At 36.7% G+C, this 18,149-nt stretch overlaps 2 protein-coding genes and 1 long non-coding RNA gene across 3 annotated transcripts; all 3 read left to right on the top strand.

The window, feature by feature from the left end:
• Positions 1-1,706: 1,706 nt before the first annotated feature.
• LOC139136359 (uncharacterized) lies at positions 1,707-3,225 on the top strand. The gene is made up of 2 exons (XM_070704084.1): positions 1,707-1,823; positions 2,446-3,225. Exons 1-2 carry the CDS (start codon positions 1,707-1,709, stop codon positions 3,223-3,225), a joined length of 897 nt encoding a protein of 298 aa, XP_070560185.1.
• A 37-nt stretch (positions 3,226-3,262) lies between these two features.
• LOC139136360 (uncharacterized) lies at positions 3,263-3,694 on the top strand. Its single transcript, XM_070704085.1, has one exon. It carries the CDS (start codon positions 3,263-3,265, stop codon positions 3,692-3,694), a length of 432 nt encoding a protein of 143 aa, XP_070560186.1.
• A 9,257-nt stretch (positions 3,695-12,951) lies between these two features.
• LOC139136148 (uncharacterized) lies at positions 12,952-16,679 on the top strand. Its single transcript, XR_011553124.1, has 3 exons — positions 12,952-13,124; positions 14,051-14,142; positions 16,545-16,679. It is a non-coding gene; the product is annotated as an uncharacterized lncRNA (long non-coding RNA).
• Positions 16,680-18,149: the final 1,470 nt, after the last annotated feature.

Genomic DNA, 18,149 nt, shown 5'->3' on the forward strand with positions numbered 1-18,149 from the left:
GACAAATTTTCAGTTGTGCATTTGCTGGATTGTGTTGTAAAGCGATTAGAATTATCCATACTTCCAAACTGTGACTCTAAAAGTAATCGACAAGTCTTGAGGACGTTACTAAAACTTTAAGAGCTAGGACTGATCGGACACGGACGAGCACTCTTAAAGCAACTGAGTACGTGCCATATCAAAGAAAATACATCGCAATACATTTCTTCTAACCAATTTTCTAGATGTGAAAGCGTACTGTCTTTCTTCAAGTAAAAACTGAAAGATATATTATTGAAGACGGCACTAAAAGACTACATTACATAGAACTACCTTCTAAAGATGGATGATCATCGATGCATATTACTTTCCTGCTTATTCATTTGAGGTGATTTAGAGATTACGATACTCTTGTGTAGCAGAACCACAAAATTGTCATGAGCTTGTTTGTAAGTTTAAAAGCAGATAATGATAGCATATCTACACTTCTTTGTTTGCACACAATGTTTTATCGCCATTGTAGGAAGTAGAGCTTTAAAGGACGGGGATATTTGGGGTCAATAAAAATAAAGCTGATGTAGGATTTGGTTTTGAACAGGTCTATCATCTTGATAATATCAACATGTTAATGAATGATGGCATTAGCCTACCGACGCATCGCTTGCCTTGCATCGCTAGCAGTGGTCTAGTGCTCATCGAAGGTATCTTTTCCCGCTGAGACGAACACCGTTTACACCGCAACATATTGATCATCATTCCGTCAAAAATGGGACCGGTGATTTTCAATAAATTAATAAATCGCATTATTTCAAATTTTCTCTAAATGAAAATGCTTTACACACTCTTTAAAATGAAAGTTTGACCAAAACATTCGAGACCGCTTCGTAAACGATTGAGGGGATTTGACACTTTAAATGTCACCATCATCACGATAGCAACGCTGTTTCCGTGCCACAAGAAGTTTTCCAAAAGCTATCTTTTTTGTCGTGGCGACAGGCAACAAAATCGTCGACAAATGAATCGTCTGACAAACCACTGCTGCTAAAAAATACAGATAGCTATGCCTAATACTACTGGTCAGATTATGACGCGGTTGGCAGTCTGCAAAATACACAAACACCTTTCGGAGTACCAAAGGATGGTAATACAGTTACATGAATACGACTAAAAATATTGTTTCCTTGCTCTGGAATCATATTCTATTCGCGGTAATTCCTGTAACTCAGAGCTATTTTTTTGCATGCGGTAGAATATTTCCACTGAATCACTCAGTCTTCATCAGCTGTTGTGTCATTGTGAATAGTATGATGACGTAACCGGTCTGCTGAGCGCAGGAGGGCATTGTAAACTGCCGGAAAAAACTACATGTAAAACTTGCCAGTTGGTCGAACCACAGACATGTCAACATCCGTTGCTGCAATGGTAATATTATGCCTATTATGAACGGCCTAAAGTTGAAGACAACCGTTGAGGGCACAAATGCAAACGTCATCATCCATAGAGCTGAGAAACGCTTATTGAATGAACGAATACGGCAGTGTAACTTCACAGTGAAGAAGATTAAGGAAGAGATTGAGAACATCAAGACACAGTTAGTGACGGAATTGGAACCGGAAATGTGGGAAAGAATTCGCGCGGCCTACGACAATGCGTACGGAAAACAGTTCACCGAGTGTAAATATCGCCAACAACAGAAGTGTTATATGACCATCTGGTAGCCCAACGGAATGGAGATGACCAGAACGGGGAGAACTACCTTACCACCCACATCAATCCGGATAAGTGGGTTGTCAATCTTTCAAATAGACAGTTATCACCGGCCGAGATCGCCGTACTTCAAAAAGGTATGAATTTCTGCGTTACTCCACTATCTATGCCCGTTCAAGAGATCGTTGCGTCTACTGAAGTTGTGTGTAATGAAATGAAAGATAAGTCAGAAGCGGACAGTTTACGAGCAGATGTTGCAATGTTGTAAAGATATTAAAGAATAGTAAACCCCCAAAGAGTAACATAACATTAGAAGAAAGGAACGCCATCGCACAGTTGTCTAGAGACCGTAACATCGTGATTTTACCAGCAGACAAGGGTAGGTCTACTGTTATTTTGAATAAAGAAGAATATAAATCTAAAATGAGCGGATTAGTGAACGACGAGACCAAGTATGTAAGACTCAGAAATGACCTACAAGAAGAGTAAAAAACAAGTTAGTCAACACCGTCAAGAGATGGAAGAAAGACAATAAAATCGACTCTAAATTGTACAACAAATTGTATCCTACATCAGAGGTAGTACCTAAACTGTATGGCCTTCCGAAAATTCACAAGAAGGATTCACCTCTCCGCCCTATAGTTTCCAGCATTGGTGGTGTTATGTATAGTAGGGCCAAATACCTAGCCACTGTCATCGGCCCTTTGGCTGGAAAAAACTGAACACCACATCATTAACAGCACTGACTTTGTTCAAAAGATTAAAGGGTTGGAGGTTCCACCAGGACAGAAGCTAATCTCATATGATGTGTCAGCCCTATTTATCAACATTCCAGTAGACCAAGCCCTACACGTTATTAAAGACAGGTTAGAGAGGGATAACACCTTGAGTGACAGATGTGACCTGAGTGTGGAACAAATTGTGGAACTACTACGCCTGTGCCTGAATAGTACATATTTCCTCTATGATGGCCAGTTTTTCCAACAAAAACAAGGGGCGGCCATGGGTTCTCCAGTTTCTCCAATCGTTGCCAACATGTACATGGAGCATTTTGAAAGGAGAGCCCTGGAAACAACATGTAACCCACCATCATTTTGGTATAGGTATGTTGATGACACATTCACCCGTCTAGGTGACCTTGACGTGGATGAATTTTCCCAACATCTGAATTCCATAGATCCACATATTAAATTTACATCTGAACAGGAACAGGACAGAAGACTACCGTTTCTGGATACGTGTATTCACATCAATGATGATGGCTCCACTAAAGTTACAGTGTACAGAAAACCTACCCACACAGATCAATATCTCAATTTTAAATCCAATCATCATCTCGAACACAAACGATCAGTGGTCAGGACATTGTTTCATCGGGCTCAATCAATAGTCACAGACACACAAGAATATAGCAAAGAAGCATGGGTGGATACCCAGAGTGGATGTTTAGGATCCCCAGAAAGAAAGATAAACCCAAGGACACAAATCAAAGAAAGTCAACATCAATGTAGGCATTCCGTATGTGAGAGGCACTTCTGAAGTGTTACAGAGGGCTTTTAAATCCCATGGCATCAACATGTACCATAGGCCATTCAACTCCATGCGACAAATACTTACCCACGTCAAAGACAGAACGGAAAAGCTAAAAACGTGTGGTGTAATTTATCGTGTTAAGTGTGAAGTCTGTAACCAGGATTACATAGGGGAAACTGCTAAACAACTAGGAACGAGACTCACGGAACATCAGAATCGAGAAACCTCTGCAATTTATGAACACTGCAAGAAGACAGGACATTCAATCAATCCTGACAATGTCAAGATCATCTCATGCGAAGATCATTGCATCAAACGCAGAGTGAAAGAGGCTATTGAAATCAAAGTACAATGGCCCGCCCTCAATAGGGATGAAGGGATGGAAATTCCAGCAGTTTACAATGCCCTCCTGCGGTCAGCAGACCGGTTACGTCATCGTACTATTCACAATGACACAACAGCTGATGAAGACTGAGTGATTCAGTCGAAATATTCTACCGAATGCAAAAAAATAGCTCTGAGTTACAGGAATTACCGCTAATAGTTACATGAATGTCTGTAAGTTATTCGCCCTTCGGAAGGTCGATAGTTAGTTCAAAATAATTATGTACGCACTGACACAGTGGCAGAAAGACACAAACACACACATATACGTGTATGTATGTATGTATGTATGTATGTATGTATGTATGTATGTATGTATGTATTTATGTATGCATTTATATATATATATATATATATATATATATATAATTATATATATATATATATATATATATATATATATATATATATATATATACGCACCACACACACACACACACACACACACACACACACACACACACACACACATTCAGTACCTGGATTTTCGTGGTTCAATAGATCCAGTCACCGGTCAGTCACTAGACTCTAATTAATATATTTATGCATTGATGCTATTGCGCTTATTAATCATCGAAAAATATACTAAAATTATAGAAATGACTTTGTTTATACAGCGAACAACCAAAACCATCAATAAAGAATATAGAAAATGATTTTAAGTCGAATGAGCATTCAAACGGTGTCTTTCATTTTATCGATCTATTTTACGTTTTTCTCTTTGTCGATACTTGTCCTTCATTAATATACATTAAAGAATTAATGTTGAAGGTAACAATGGGAGTTAAAAAGGCCCTGAAGCTCGTCTGTATCATGCATGATTAATGATAAACAAATATTACAAAGGGAAGGTTATCATTTTTTTCATTTGCAAGTCCAAATATTCAGCGTGACATTCTGACGTCGTATGATAAAAAGAAGTAACAAGTTGAAAAACTTACTATTAGTCTAGGGTTATGATTATCAAGTTACGGACGCTCAAGGCAGAAATTAAGTATGCATTTATAAGGCCTCAGGGACCATTTATGCACAGAGAGAAATACCAACATCCATGCTAGCGCAAGATTAAAATCAACTAAATTTCGTCATTAATTTTAGTACAGTTAACATGATTTTTGAGGTTGCGGTAAATTGCCGCCCGTACGATAAATAATGTCTACTCTTAGGTATTATTGCATTTACATGCTAATATTACAATTAAAGTCATTGTATTAATAAGTATTTACCATGGCTTTGTTGTCAAACGATTTTGAAAATCAAGATGATTTACGAAATACCTAATGTATCGACTCTCTCATGTTCAACGGTTATCTATTTAAGTTTGCCAGCAATGTGAGGGCACTATTTTGTCCTTTACACTTCATATTCATTTATGGAATCAAACGCAATTGAAAATCTGATCAACTTAATTTTGAGCAAAACTGCTGGTAATGCCATTTAGAATTATATAAAGCCACTTAAAATACGGAAAAAGTATTTGCCTTTTAACTGCTAGCCGTAAGTATTCGACTATCTTATAGGAATAGTGCCCTTACTGTGCAGGATGTAGATGACTTGTGTTCGGGCGTGCAGAAAAGAAAACGTATTCGTCACAACTATATCGCTAAGATTTTCCTTCGTTAATAATTTTTCATTTTCGAGGCACACTTAAAACACGATTGAAATTCATTTGGGATACTTGGATGGTGAAATAATTTCGATTTAATCTACGTTATCTCATCTGCTTTTTTTTTATATTATACACTTGTTTGGTTTTTTTAGTAATTTGCGATATTGCGACATTCAGCTATATGGCACCTAACACTTTTGAGAAATTTGCAAAATATGAAAATCCAATTATCCCAAATTAATTCCAATCGTGTTCTATATAGATAGCACTATCCGGCAGAAGTAAAGCAAGGTCGTACACGCTACTTAATGCAGATACTGTTTACGTGTCCGCATGACAACATATGCACCTGTGTACCATTTAACATAACCTAAAATGAAAAACCTAGCTGAAAGTTTTATACTCATATCTACGTTCTATAAAAAGCTGTGAACTCAAACAATGGTACATATTTGTTAGTTAGCTGAAAGGCATGTCATTAAATATTAAAGACCTGACATGCAAATTTATTTGTCTCGCCGGAGGAAAGCAATCATACGCCTGATGGCTAGAGGACAACTGACCTTCAAGCTACCAGAGTAATGAATGATCTTCATCAAGGCGTGACTTACCGCCCTTTGTAACGCGCAGTAGTTGGGCCGCATTCAAAGTCCTATCATCTTTATAACGCTTACGACAATGGTTACAAGGCGAAGACGCTACACACTCTTTACACAAAGTTTGTTGTGGATTCTTTCCTTGTATTATGTACAGACTGGTCAGTCACAAGGTAAGAAAAACATCATCAAACGACAAGAATTTTTAACTGCTGCCTTCTATATAGCATTGTTTTCTTTCATTTCTCTTACTCTAGCGGATTCCGAGGCAAACCGTGCAGTCCAACGATGCCAATACACTTAACACTCATCAAACTCTATCACAAAACGGAAATTGAACAACCTTTTCAACCTAGCCGCAAAGGTTTTTCTCTTTTGAAGAGAAATGCTTCTTGATCTATTGTTTTACGCATATCAAGATTCCTCAGTGACACACCATCTACATCTGTCCACAGACATTATTAAATGCACACATTACTCCCCTATTACATGAAATTATCACAATTGGTCATGAAACTTAGAAACTGAAAATTTTTGTAATCATTTGACATTAGTATCTTAATATTTAAGTGTACCTGTAGGCCAAAGTAAATTGGCTATTTTATCAAGCAGTTTGCTATAATATTTAACTATGACTCCTTTGCAACGAAATATAGAGATATGTTCTTCAAGCGATAAACTATGATAAAATGACCTGTTTATATAACGAATGACTATGATAAAATAATGAAATATCCTATTCTTCGACAGTATTTTACGGTAGAGATTAAAATTTCTTGCGGAAAAAAACAATATGAATCCTTTCCTGTGACACCAAAAAGTAAAACAAAAGCGTCTTCATCATTAATACAAACAGTTTTTTAATCTTTAAGTATGGCTCTTGGCTCTTGGCTTTCTTTTGTATCAAATTCCGAACGAACAAGAACGTCACCTTGATACTTACGTACCTTTTTCAATATAACACTTGCAATAGACCATAATCCACCTCAAATTCTTGAAACACATCTCATAACACAACAAGTGGCATGTAGTGAATTCCTTCTATATTTACAGCTTTACATAGTTATATACATCATTCAAGGCAAAGAAATGACAAAAGAGGGCTTTAGGATAAGCTATCGCTGAATTTTTATTAACGTGAATAATGTCAGCATGATACTGTCATAATCCCAAAATTGAGGGAAACAGAAAGAAGTCATGATTTCGCAGTTTTCCTTAACTTTTATGAAGTCTTCTAAAAATTCTGAAAAGTCGATATTGGTGCTGGACGCGAAAGATTCAATACATTCAAACAAAGGAGGCCCCCAATGCGTTGTTCTTAAATCTTTGCGCGCAGATATGGCGTTCCAAACTAATCAGTAAATAGGTGTAATAATTGTTAACTGTCGATGACTTTTGCATGTAGCATATTTACTTGTACCACCGGATTCAAAATTGACGAATCGCGACAGAGACCTCGGGTGTGGTGTTTTCAAAACTTGGATATACAGTATCGTTATTCTACGGTAATACCCTTTAAGTTGAAATTGTTCAGGAATTCAATTTGCTAGGCATGATGTTTGAAAATCGAAGCACCTGATATGCTCACATTTCTATGCAAGGTCGTCACAAAATGCGTCATATGACACGTACTACCAACCAGATATGAACTGTAAATGCTCACGTGTTTCATTGTATATTGCAGTTATGTGTAAATTTGAACCTTTGCCACATGTTTGCAACTTCATTGAAAGTATTATGATGAACATAATGAACAATATTCACCACAGATTAAACTCTATAGGTCATTAAGTATTCAAATACGCAATTAGCTGAAATAAAAATAATTAATTTCTTTGACTGCTGTCATTGTATCACCACTTTATATAGCAAGTGTAATTGCCTTTGGTCAAGTCCTTCAAACTATATATTCCCAACTTTGAAAACTCATTAGATATGCAAACTATTAATTAGCTGACATGAAAACTTAAGTGCGAAATGACTTTCAATATTGGTATAACCTGGTATAATCATCAATATACATAGCATGTTATGCCAACTTTGATCAAATAAATCCAAGTATATATCCCTAATTAGGAAAGTTCATTAAATACACAAATTAGGAATTGGCTGAAGCAAAAATGCTTAATGCTTTTCAATAATGTTAGCCTACATAATAGTATCTTTAATTACATAGCAAGTTTCATCAATTTTGGTCATGTAAATTCAAATATATATCCCTAATGTCAAAAATTCATTAAATATTCAAATTAGGAGCTGGATGAAGTAAAAATGCTTAATGACTTTCAGTAACGTCGAATCATAGTATTTTTAGTGTACATAGCAAGTTTCGTCAACTTTGGTCTAGTCAATACAGATAAAAATCCCTGATTATGAAATTTCATTAAATATGCAATAAGGAATTGGCTAAAGTTAAAATGCTTAATGACTTTCAATAATGTCGTATCATAGTATCTTTAATGTACATAGCCAGTTTCATCAACTTTGGTCTCGTCAATTCAGAAAAATACCCCTAGTTAGGAAAGTTCATTAAATATGCAAATTAGGATTTGGATGAAGTAAAAATGCTTAATGACTTTCAATAATTTAAATCATAGTATCTTCAATATGCATACCAAGTTAATTCAAATATATACTCCTAATTAGGAAATTTCATTAAACATGCAAATTAGTAATTATCTTTCACGTCACCCCTTAATATCTATCAAAGCTGATATATCTTGGTGTGATCAGCATTTGTAGCGAATCTCATCAAATTATGTGCAGTCGTTGTCAATATATATCAGTTTTTCTAAAATTATTAATTATGCAAATGAGCAAAACGTAAGCAAGCCACACCCACCAAAAACTAATCAGTTCTTGCCATTTGCAAACTGAATCATTTGATTCTGATCTTATGAGCCGTTTTTAAGATATTGAGTACACAGACAGACAGACACACAGACAGACAGACAGACAGACAGACAGACGGACGGACAGACAGACAGACACACACAGAAAGACAGACATCGCTGCGACATATGCTCACGTGTGTCAACACGTGAGCAAAAAATGATGAATTTAATCCATTTGAGTATGTTGTAGCACTCTCTTCAGTGCTTATATTATATAAGACATGTTCGCCTTAGATATACAATGCATGATTTTCGGTAGGTGTTTTTTTTCCAGCTTGCTCTTGTTTAGTAAGCTTAACATGATTTGAAGTATTGACTTGATGAACCAAAATGCATGTTCATGTTTCCATTTCTGGTATCCTTTGCCACTTTTTCAAGTTCACATGAAAGGTGATTAAATGACAAACTTCCTGATGTGACAGTAAGTCCGAAGCTAAGTCTAACTTCAAGACATATTCTTCCATGTACCGAGATAGGCGATATCGTTATTCTAAGATTTTTTTAATATGGAATCCAGCCAATCCACTTAAGTAAAGGAGGCAATAAATTATTATCATACCGTGTAAATCGAACGTCGTGCTGCGTTGGGCCCAATGGTAACTCCTTGATGACGTCGAGATCAGCTTTATTCTTAAACTGAACTATGTTCAACAAGAAATGAAATCCGTGAAATCAATATATCAATGCGCCATTCCATGAAGAAAATTATTCTATTCTAAATGAATTTTCGTCTGACATGGAAATAAGGCATATGATGGTCATTTGAAAATAATCCAAAAAGCACTTGGAGTGATATTTATATAAGAGGGGCATGTAACAAAAAACATTATAGCCCATGCAAGGGACTATATACCTTTGAAGCACGAGACCATTTGCCCCTATGGTGGTGGGCAAATGGTCACCTACCCTCAGTTTGTCCCGCATTTAGGCTGTAATATATACTGAAGCATGACTGAAAGGGGGTTAAGGTAGTATGCACCTCGAAAGTGAAAGACTTAAACTTTTGCTCTAACTTTCCTCAAGGAATCTTTCAATCATTCTCTTTCAAAATCAAGAATAAAAATAGGGGGTCACCGGGCAAATTTTGGTACTAGAGAAACAAATTACTCAAGATTTACCGATATTAGAAATTCAAAATGGCCGCCATCCCTGTGTTAACTCTGTGGAGAAAAATAAAAAGTTTCGATTTTCGAAAAGTTTTCTTTTACCAAGAGCTTTAAAATGAAATCCCACATGTGGTATATCAGAAGAGAATTGTAAAAGTTTGAGAGTCCGAATGTCTGTCCCCGAGGTGCGTTCTACCTTAATAGAAGGATTTTGCTGGTGTATATATAACCACCTGCCGTAGCATCTTGCTATTAATTAAGTTGAGAGACGTCGACAGGTATTTTGGTGACTTCTCGTTTCATGGACACTGCTTTTAGCGTAAAGAATGAAGAACTTCGACACCATGATTGTTATCGTCCGCTGCAGTTTGAATGTTAAAGCCATGACTATATTCCATTCTGATTAATTCTAAACGGCACGACGGTAGAGCAAAATAAAAATTGTCTTCACAAAAGTAACAGCTAAGGAAAATAATCATAAAACATTATTGGTTGTGTCTCAATTATTTTTCGAGTAAATATCTTAATGATTTTTATGGTGTAATGGCGACATTTATACGCGTCAATGAGAATTTCGCGATTGCTTAAGCTTAAATCCTTCTTTTGTCATTTCCCTGCGTTGAATCATGCATACAACTATGAAGCAATGAGAATTTAGATATTGCCAGCTTGTGGTATGAGCTTTGTTTCGAAACTTTGATGTCAATTATGCTCTTTTGAAAGGTACACATAGTGTATAGATGCATGCCATTTAAAGTAATTTTGAATACAATTGTATCTCTCTTTGAGAATGAAAAATATCTAAAAACAGATAAAGATAAAAGACCATCCTGATCGCACTTTTGTTGATGATTTCTCAGATTATGTTATCAAACATTAAATAAAGATATGTACAAAAGGTACTGAATCAATTGCTAGGTGATCGATCAAGGTGAAGATTTGTGATCTAAGATGTACCTTGATCTCGCACTTCATTTTATGAAAACTTCGTATGCTTTGATCTTGTCATTGCATTGCCTTCCTAAATATATTTGAAAATATTCTAAATACATCTGATTACTGTGCATGTGGTTGTCCGCATACCTACTTACCTACTTACCTACCTACACTGCAAATTCTTCTGGATTGAAATTTCAGAACACTGTCATGTATTTATACCAATTAGGTTTGCGGGCAAGCTTATGTGTCTTTGAGCATGAAATACTGATTAATATCTTAACCAGAAAACTTATGGTTTGTGAAAGGCTCTGACCTGAGGCGAAATTAATGGTTTGTATTCCACCCGACAAGATCACTGTGCAAAAATTGGTCATCATTGGTTTGTTGACAAACTAAACCTATTCTATGATCTGGCGGGAATTTATTCCATTTTGAAATAGAGATTATTATCCACTGCAGCTGTTGATTTTTTGACCGTTTTCATGACATGCGGGATTGTCCCCTGGTTTGAAAATATAACAAGTGAAGCCACACTCGCAAAGTGCGAATAAAACTCATTTGGCGATTTTTATTTGATAGTCATGATATAGCCATGCATGCGAATTCAAATTTTCGACCCGAAAAAACGGTTTGGTTGGATCGATCACTCAATTGCGACCGCCTTTCTGCACTGTTACTTCCGGGTTCTGGAAGCGACCCGAGTACTCTGTTCAGAATGGTATTAGAATGCAAGGGTGAGCAAATGCACTACCCAGAGCTCTCTGGCTAGCTGATTTTACCGCCGGGCAAGTACTAATTGTTGGTGCCTACAAGCCCGACGGGTTAGCGTAGTTTAGGAGAGTAGCAAAGTCATTCGGCATCAAACGCCATGGAGTAGGCTACTATGAGAACTGTATTGCCTCACGATAGCACAAAGCAAACATAGAGACGGTTTCCGAGCCCAACCAAACTGACAAAAAGTCTTCATCAAGGTTTGAATTTAAAGAGCGTATGCAGTTCCCGGATGAAGAAAACGTAGCTCAGAGAAAATATAGTTTGAATTTAATCTTGGAAAAAAGACAAACAATCAATACGATTTAGCGTCAAGCGTTTACGTCTAAATTCAACTGATGTGGGTCTAGTACTAGCTGTGATATCGCAGCGGTACTTTTGGCGTATATCGAACGCGCTCGGGTCATTGGGGTCATCGCCACAGTCAGATGACCCCAATGACCCGAGCGCGTTCGATATACGCCACAAGTACCGCTGCGATATCACAGCTAGGTCTAGTACATGTATCATGCAGCGTAGCTGCAATAATTGTAGCCTTTGTTGTTGGTGCGGCTCGCGCCTTGCCGCCAGCCGCACGACAGAAGCCCAATCCCCACCAACAACCAAGGCTACAATTATTGCAGCTACATGCAGCGCAGCGAGAGCAGCATACAAAATTACAGACCTTTCAAAGATCAAAATGAAAACAATGGCAGCAATATTAGTTGTAGTCACACTTAAATTTTCGAATAAAAAAATTCTTCATGTGGATCGTGCTGTGAGAGATGAATTCTCTTGTACCAAAAGAGTAAACAAACTTCTGTCGAGCTTGGTGGAGGCCGTATAACGCCGGGAACACACAGACACGCAGGGCTAAGTTCTTACCAGCGCGTATTTACTGCAATTATGAAGCGCGTATTCGAAGTGCGGCGGAGAATAACGATGCCGATGGTACGTTGCTATGACTGCCGTGTACATGAGCGCGGTGGCTGGAATGGAACTTGCACGATTGCGCACATAGGGTCATATTTTAAGCGGGAAGATTTGCCACGTTTGCATGTCATTTCCAAGTGACACACTGAGTTACACAACATGTTTAACTTTCAAGTTTCTCGACCTTCGTTGGACGGAGGGGCGGAGGCACGAATATGTAAAGAGGGTAAGAGGTCAATACATAGCCCACTTTGCTTTCCACTGTTTGATACTTTACCCCTGAAATCATCATGAGAAAATGTTCATATTTACCATAATGAGTGTTAACATTCAGGTTTGAATAAGATACAGAAAAAATATGGTAATAACGTTACTTTATAATTTGATCGGCCAAGTGTGGGAGCGTCTCATAACCTTTGACCCTGAATCCGCTCTCATAACATGATCAAGTACCATGAGTATAAGTGCGATCAACCGCGCCTTTCAGTTGTTATTTCGCTTGCGGATGCCTCGGACGCAGGACAGTCACTGTGTTCTTCAAACTATCCGCCCGCCCTTTGTACCCGGTATACGGTGAAGACAATGGCCAACTCTGGACCAAAAGCCCGCCTGACGCTAACAGTGTCACAGGAAGAGCTTCAGCTGCATCTAAAGGACAACCGTTTCCCACAGACAGTTTTGAAAATTCTCAACGGTAAGTCACGATCGTCCGACCTCCATGACAGGCCCCACGGTATTATTTACAGTGTTCTCACTCTAGTCTTGTTTCCTAAAATGTTGGGTGTTCCATCATTTTATCGTCAACGCATAGGCAACTTGCAGCTGAACTTGACCGGGACTACAACATGATCTTAAACGTCTTCGAATCTGCTTTGTTATACATCTAACACATTTCATGTCACCGTTTACATATCCATCGACATTGTGTAGCAGAGGCCATGACTAAGGTAATTCCGTGAAGGAATTCATACATCATTTCACCACCACAGTAAGACAGACGGAGAGAAGATAAGTCGTTTTTTAGCTCCCATACTAATTCATTTTGCCAAAATTATTAAGTAGGTTGGTTTATGTGAGTAGAAGGCTAACAAAAATCAAATTCAACCTCGGCCAAACTTCAACTAGAAGGGATTTACCCGCCAAAATTCCTTTTCGCACAGATTGTGGTATCAAGTTACGATTGGGTTCGCATAAATGTGTGCCGTGTGTTTGATTTTCAAACGTCATTGTTATACTATACGTTTTACTATTTCCACGGCAGGAAATTTTCTGCGCAGCGGAAAAACTTGCAAGGTGATTATTCCTCAACAATTTCAGCTCTGCGGTCAGTAATGCAGAGCTGGGAGAGTGCTGAGAAATGTAATGGTAGAACATACGAAACCCTCTCATCTGCTCATCACACAGATGTCCCTTGTTTACACTTCATTCTAATTCAGTCTCGCAAGATTTATCTGTAACCAATGAAAGGCATTTGCCCGTCTTACTTACCCGCCAAAAGCGATTAAATTACTGCCAACGCAGTCATAAGGTTCAGTGTCTCATACTTCATGTGTTCAATCTCATTGGTCAACATGATAAAGCAAATTAAACTTGTTTCCTAATTTTATTTTTCTTTTGCAGATCAAAAGATTGATGGGCCTGATTTTCTTTCCTTACAATGGAATGACGTCAATAACCTCTAGGCTGAAGGGCAGTTCATAGAGAAAGTTAAGGTAAGGTTTAATTCCTTTCTCACCATAGCAATGTATTATACTGTGTATTCTGTGAGTGTCTTCTATCAAATGAATAATCTTCTCAGAGATGATAGGACACCCTATTTAATCCAATATTACAGTATACTGTAACAGTTATCATAATTGATCATGCTAAACTAACCTATTTTGCGTTTAATCCAAGTTGATCATAAAATTTATATGCAAATAATCAAACTTTATATTTGAAATATCAAAAAACTATATCATACAGAGAATTTTGTAAACTTTGTGATGTTCACATTTGCCTAATTAGCTCCGCTGTCAAGCTTATCAAACAGGCTGATTTTCTGTCGTTGTCCATATGTCCGTCCATCATCCCTCAACAATTGCTTTCTCTCCTTTGCAACTGCAAGTCTGATTGCTTTGAAATTTGATATGAAGCTTATTTGTGATAACCTTGTTCAAATAAGTTGTTCAAATCGTAATGAAATTTGCACATTTTTGTTTTTAAGGCAATTTTCATCATTTTTGATTTAAAAAAATATTTGAAAATCTTCCTCAAATTCACTGGTCAGATAGCTTTGATATTTGTTACATAGGTCCGTAGGGATTATCTATTTCAGATTTATTCAAATAGTGGAGAAATATGCAAATTTTTATTTTCAAGGCAACTTTTGTCATTTTTGGTCAAAACAATTGTTTCACCAAAATCGCTCGTCTGTCAGCTGTGATATTTGGTATACAGTTCAAAAGGATGAACAAAAAAATATATATGCACATTATGATGAAATTTACAATTTTGGGGCAATTTTTGTCATTTTTGTCAAAAATTGTATTTCTCAAAAGTATGGGTCTGATAGCTTTGATATTTGGTATACAGGTTCCTACAGATAAACTGCATGGGATGTATTTCGACATTATGATTAAATCTGCAATTTTGTATTTTTGCAGCTATTTTTGCCTTTCTTTGTCCAGCCACTGAAATGAGCTATCAAAGATGTCCCCTTCATCAATACAGGTACATGTCAAAAAAAAATATTCTCTACAAAACACAGCACAGCTATATTGCCCGCTAGGTCGCTTTTTATACAACTGACAGCTTTACACAATGTTTTGTTTGCATATAAGTGAGTAAAATAACTGATACACTATTGCACAATATGGATGAGAAATTTTAAAAAACCAGGTGGACCCAGTGTTCAAAATTGTGTCAGTGTGAAAACCAACTACATGTCATGATACATTGTGTTCATTAATATTTACCATTTTCAGTATCAAACAATGAATGCCATCAACTTTATGTCCTATTTTCTAAAAGGATTTCCCAAATTATTATGGAAAGATAGTTTGTAAAATAGGAAGAAGCAAACACAATTGCACAATATGGATGAGAACTTTTAAAAAACAGGTGGACCCAGTGTTCAAAATTGTGTCAGTGTGAAAAACAACTGCACATCATGATACGTTGTGTAGGTGTGTGTATGTGCAGTGTGTCTCAAAGCGTAGCTGCCTATGACACTTGAGACACTGGAATGCACCATTCTTTACACATTTGTGTAATTATAGAGTCGCTGCCAGTGAAAATAGTGTCCAATAGGATTGCACGCGATGTATAAGTTTTTGGCTGTGTTGTGCGTGCAATGTATGTTATCCTATGTTTTGGTTTTACACCTGCCTATGCGTCAATTACATTCACAATCCATAAGGAACGATGGCATTACACAAATATGTTCACCTATCCTCAATTTCAAATTATCTTCAGTTTCAAAGTAGCTGGATTCAATCTCAAGTGAAAACTGATTTAATTCCGCACACGTTGTGTTCATGAATATTTACCATTTTCAGTATCAAACTGTGAATGCCGTCAACTTTATTTTCTATTTTCTAAAATGGTTCCCGATTGATAATTGAAAGATAGTTTGTAAAGATAGGAAGAAGCGAAGGAGGAGAATAAGACATATAAGTATATAATTAATTTTGTATTACACTTTGTAATATGTTTTTCACTCACACAGCACTCTATCCTGTAGTCACTTCCTTCAGTAGTGAACCATAGAGTTTAAATTATGTAATACAAACTACAAATTCAAAAGCATACATTTTCCCCAAACTTTTCTTCAGGAAACATTTCACTATACATACTTCAGTGCCAGGGGCCTCCATGGCAAGCTTGGTAAACATTTTACATACTGTTAAGATTCAAACAAGCCATCATTTGTGTATGAAGTTTGTGGGGGAAATTACATGTCAACTTTCAATGTTTACAAAAAATATGTATGGCGAAATCTTCTTTTGCTCCGTGAATATCATCGTGATTGCTCATTAGTGATGAACTAGCGAATGTTTCAGAGTCCAAATACCTGAGCAAGAGGTGCATACATACTATGTATTTCAAGATCTAACATATTTTCTCTGTACAGATTGTAGAGGATATGATATACATCATCCAGCAAAATCCAAATTCACCACAAGTAACCAGAGATGAGCTTCAGGCTGATTGGAAAGCAATTGAAGACAGTCTCATCAAGTATGGCTTGTTACAAAACATTGATGCCAAAAGGTAAATCTTGTTGCCAGGTATTACAAGCATGAAAAAACGGACATAATATGATAGACAGCAAAGCAATGACACGTAAATTGCTATTCTGGTACCTTAAAGGAAGTTTCATAAACAATGTACACATGAATGATTAGACACTACTTCAAGGTCTCTGTTTTTAGCTTCTATAGACTATTGTCTATAGAAGCTATTGGGATGGGTATCCGTCCGGCGTCAGTCTGTATTTTTGTATGTATGTCCGTTTGTGAGGTGTCTGTCCACTCCAATATCTTGAGAACCGCAATACTTACTGATTTGATATACGTTGTGTAGATGGTAAATATGATTATGAGAAACTAGTTTTTTAAATTTTTTGATATTGTTGAAATTATGCAAATAAGTGCTAAAGAAAGGCGTTTTTGGTTAAAAATCTTCTTCATAACCGCTGATCAGACAGTTTTGTTATTTGGTATACAGATCCCTAGGGATAACCCAACTTAGCTTTGTTCAAATTGTGATGAAATATGCAAATCTGTATTTTTAAGGAATTTTTTTGTCATTTTTGGTCAAGACTTCTTTTCATCAAAACCACTCATCTCACAGCTTTGATGTTTATTATACAGTTCCTACAGATGAACTCAATATGATATATTGAATTTATGATGAAATGTGCAATTTTGTATTTTTGGTGCAATTTTTGCCATTTTTGGTCAAAAAATGTGTTTCTCAAAAACTACTGGTCTGATACCTTTGATATTTGGTATACAGGTTCCTAGGGGTTGTCTCAGTGTGATATATTGAAATTTGATGAAATCTTTGGGTCAATTTTTGCCATTTTTAGTCAAAATATTTGTTTCTCAAAAGGTACTCATCTGATAGCTTTGATATTTGGTATACAGGTTCCTAGGCTTTATCTTAATGTAATATATTGAAATTATGATGAAATCTTCAATTTGTATTTTTGCAGCTAATTTTGCCATTTTTGGTCAGGCCATCCTGAAATGAGCTATCAAAGATATCCACCTTCTTCATCAATACATGTGTCACAAAAAGTTATTCTCTACATAACACAGCAGACCTCTGTCGACTGTTGGGTCACTTGTTTTTTCAAAATCACCTGGTCAGACAGCTTTAATATTTGGTTTACAGGTCCCTAGGATGACCTTAGTGAGATGATTTCATACAGTCAGGAAATACTTAATTTTGTATCCATGTCTATAGTAGCTTCAGGGACTTTGGCCCTATGTTTTTAAAGTTGGAAAGGTTGGCATTGCAATAAATCTATCCATGTTTGCTTTGTTATTGAGTAGTACAGTATTGAGTAGGGTAGAATATTGTGCTGTACATAGTACATAGTTGTATAGTCAATGATTCATTGACTCTCTATTGCCTTATATTGTTTTACATTTCGATGCAATTTTGAGTCAAATGCACCTGAAATTTAAAATGTAATGACATGCAATATGCTGGACTTATGTAATATCCT

This window comes from Ptychodera flava, chromosome 7, assembly GCF_041260155.1.
Source record: "Ptychodera flava strain L36383 chromosome 7, AS_Pfla_20210202, whole genome shotgun sequence".
In the NCBI taxonomy this organism is placed as follows: Eukaryota; Metazoa; Hemichordata; class Enteropneusta; family Ptychoderidae; genus Ptychodera; species Ptychodera flava.

Coding starts and splice junctions, on each gene's coding strand:
- LOC139136360 (XM_070704085.1), top strand. CDS start 3,263: ATGTACCATAGGCCATTCAACTCCATGCGACAAATACTTACCCACGTC.
- LOC139136359 (XM_070704084.1), top strand. CDS start 1,707: ATGGAGATGACCAGAACGGGGAGAACTACCTTACCACCCACATCAATC. Junction 1,824..2,445: donor GATCGCCGTACTTCAAAAAG/GTATGAATTTCT, acceptor TTTGTTCAAAAG/ATTAAAGGGTTGGAGGTTCC.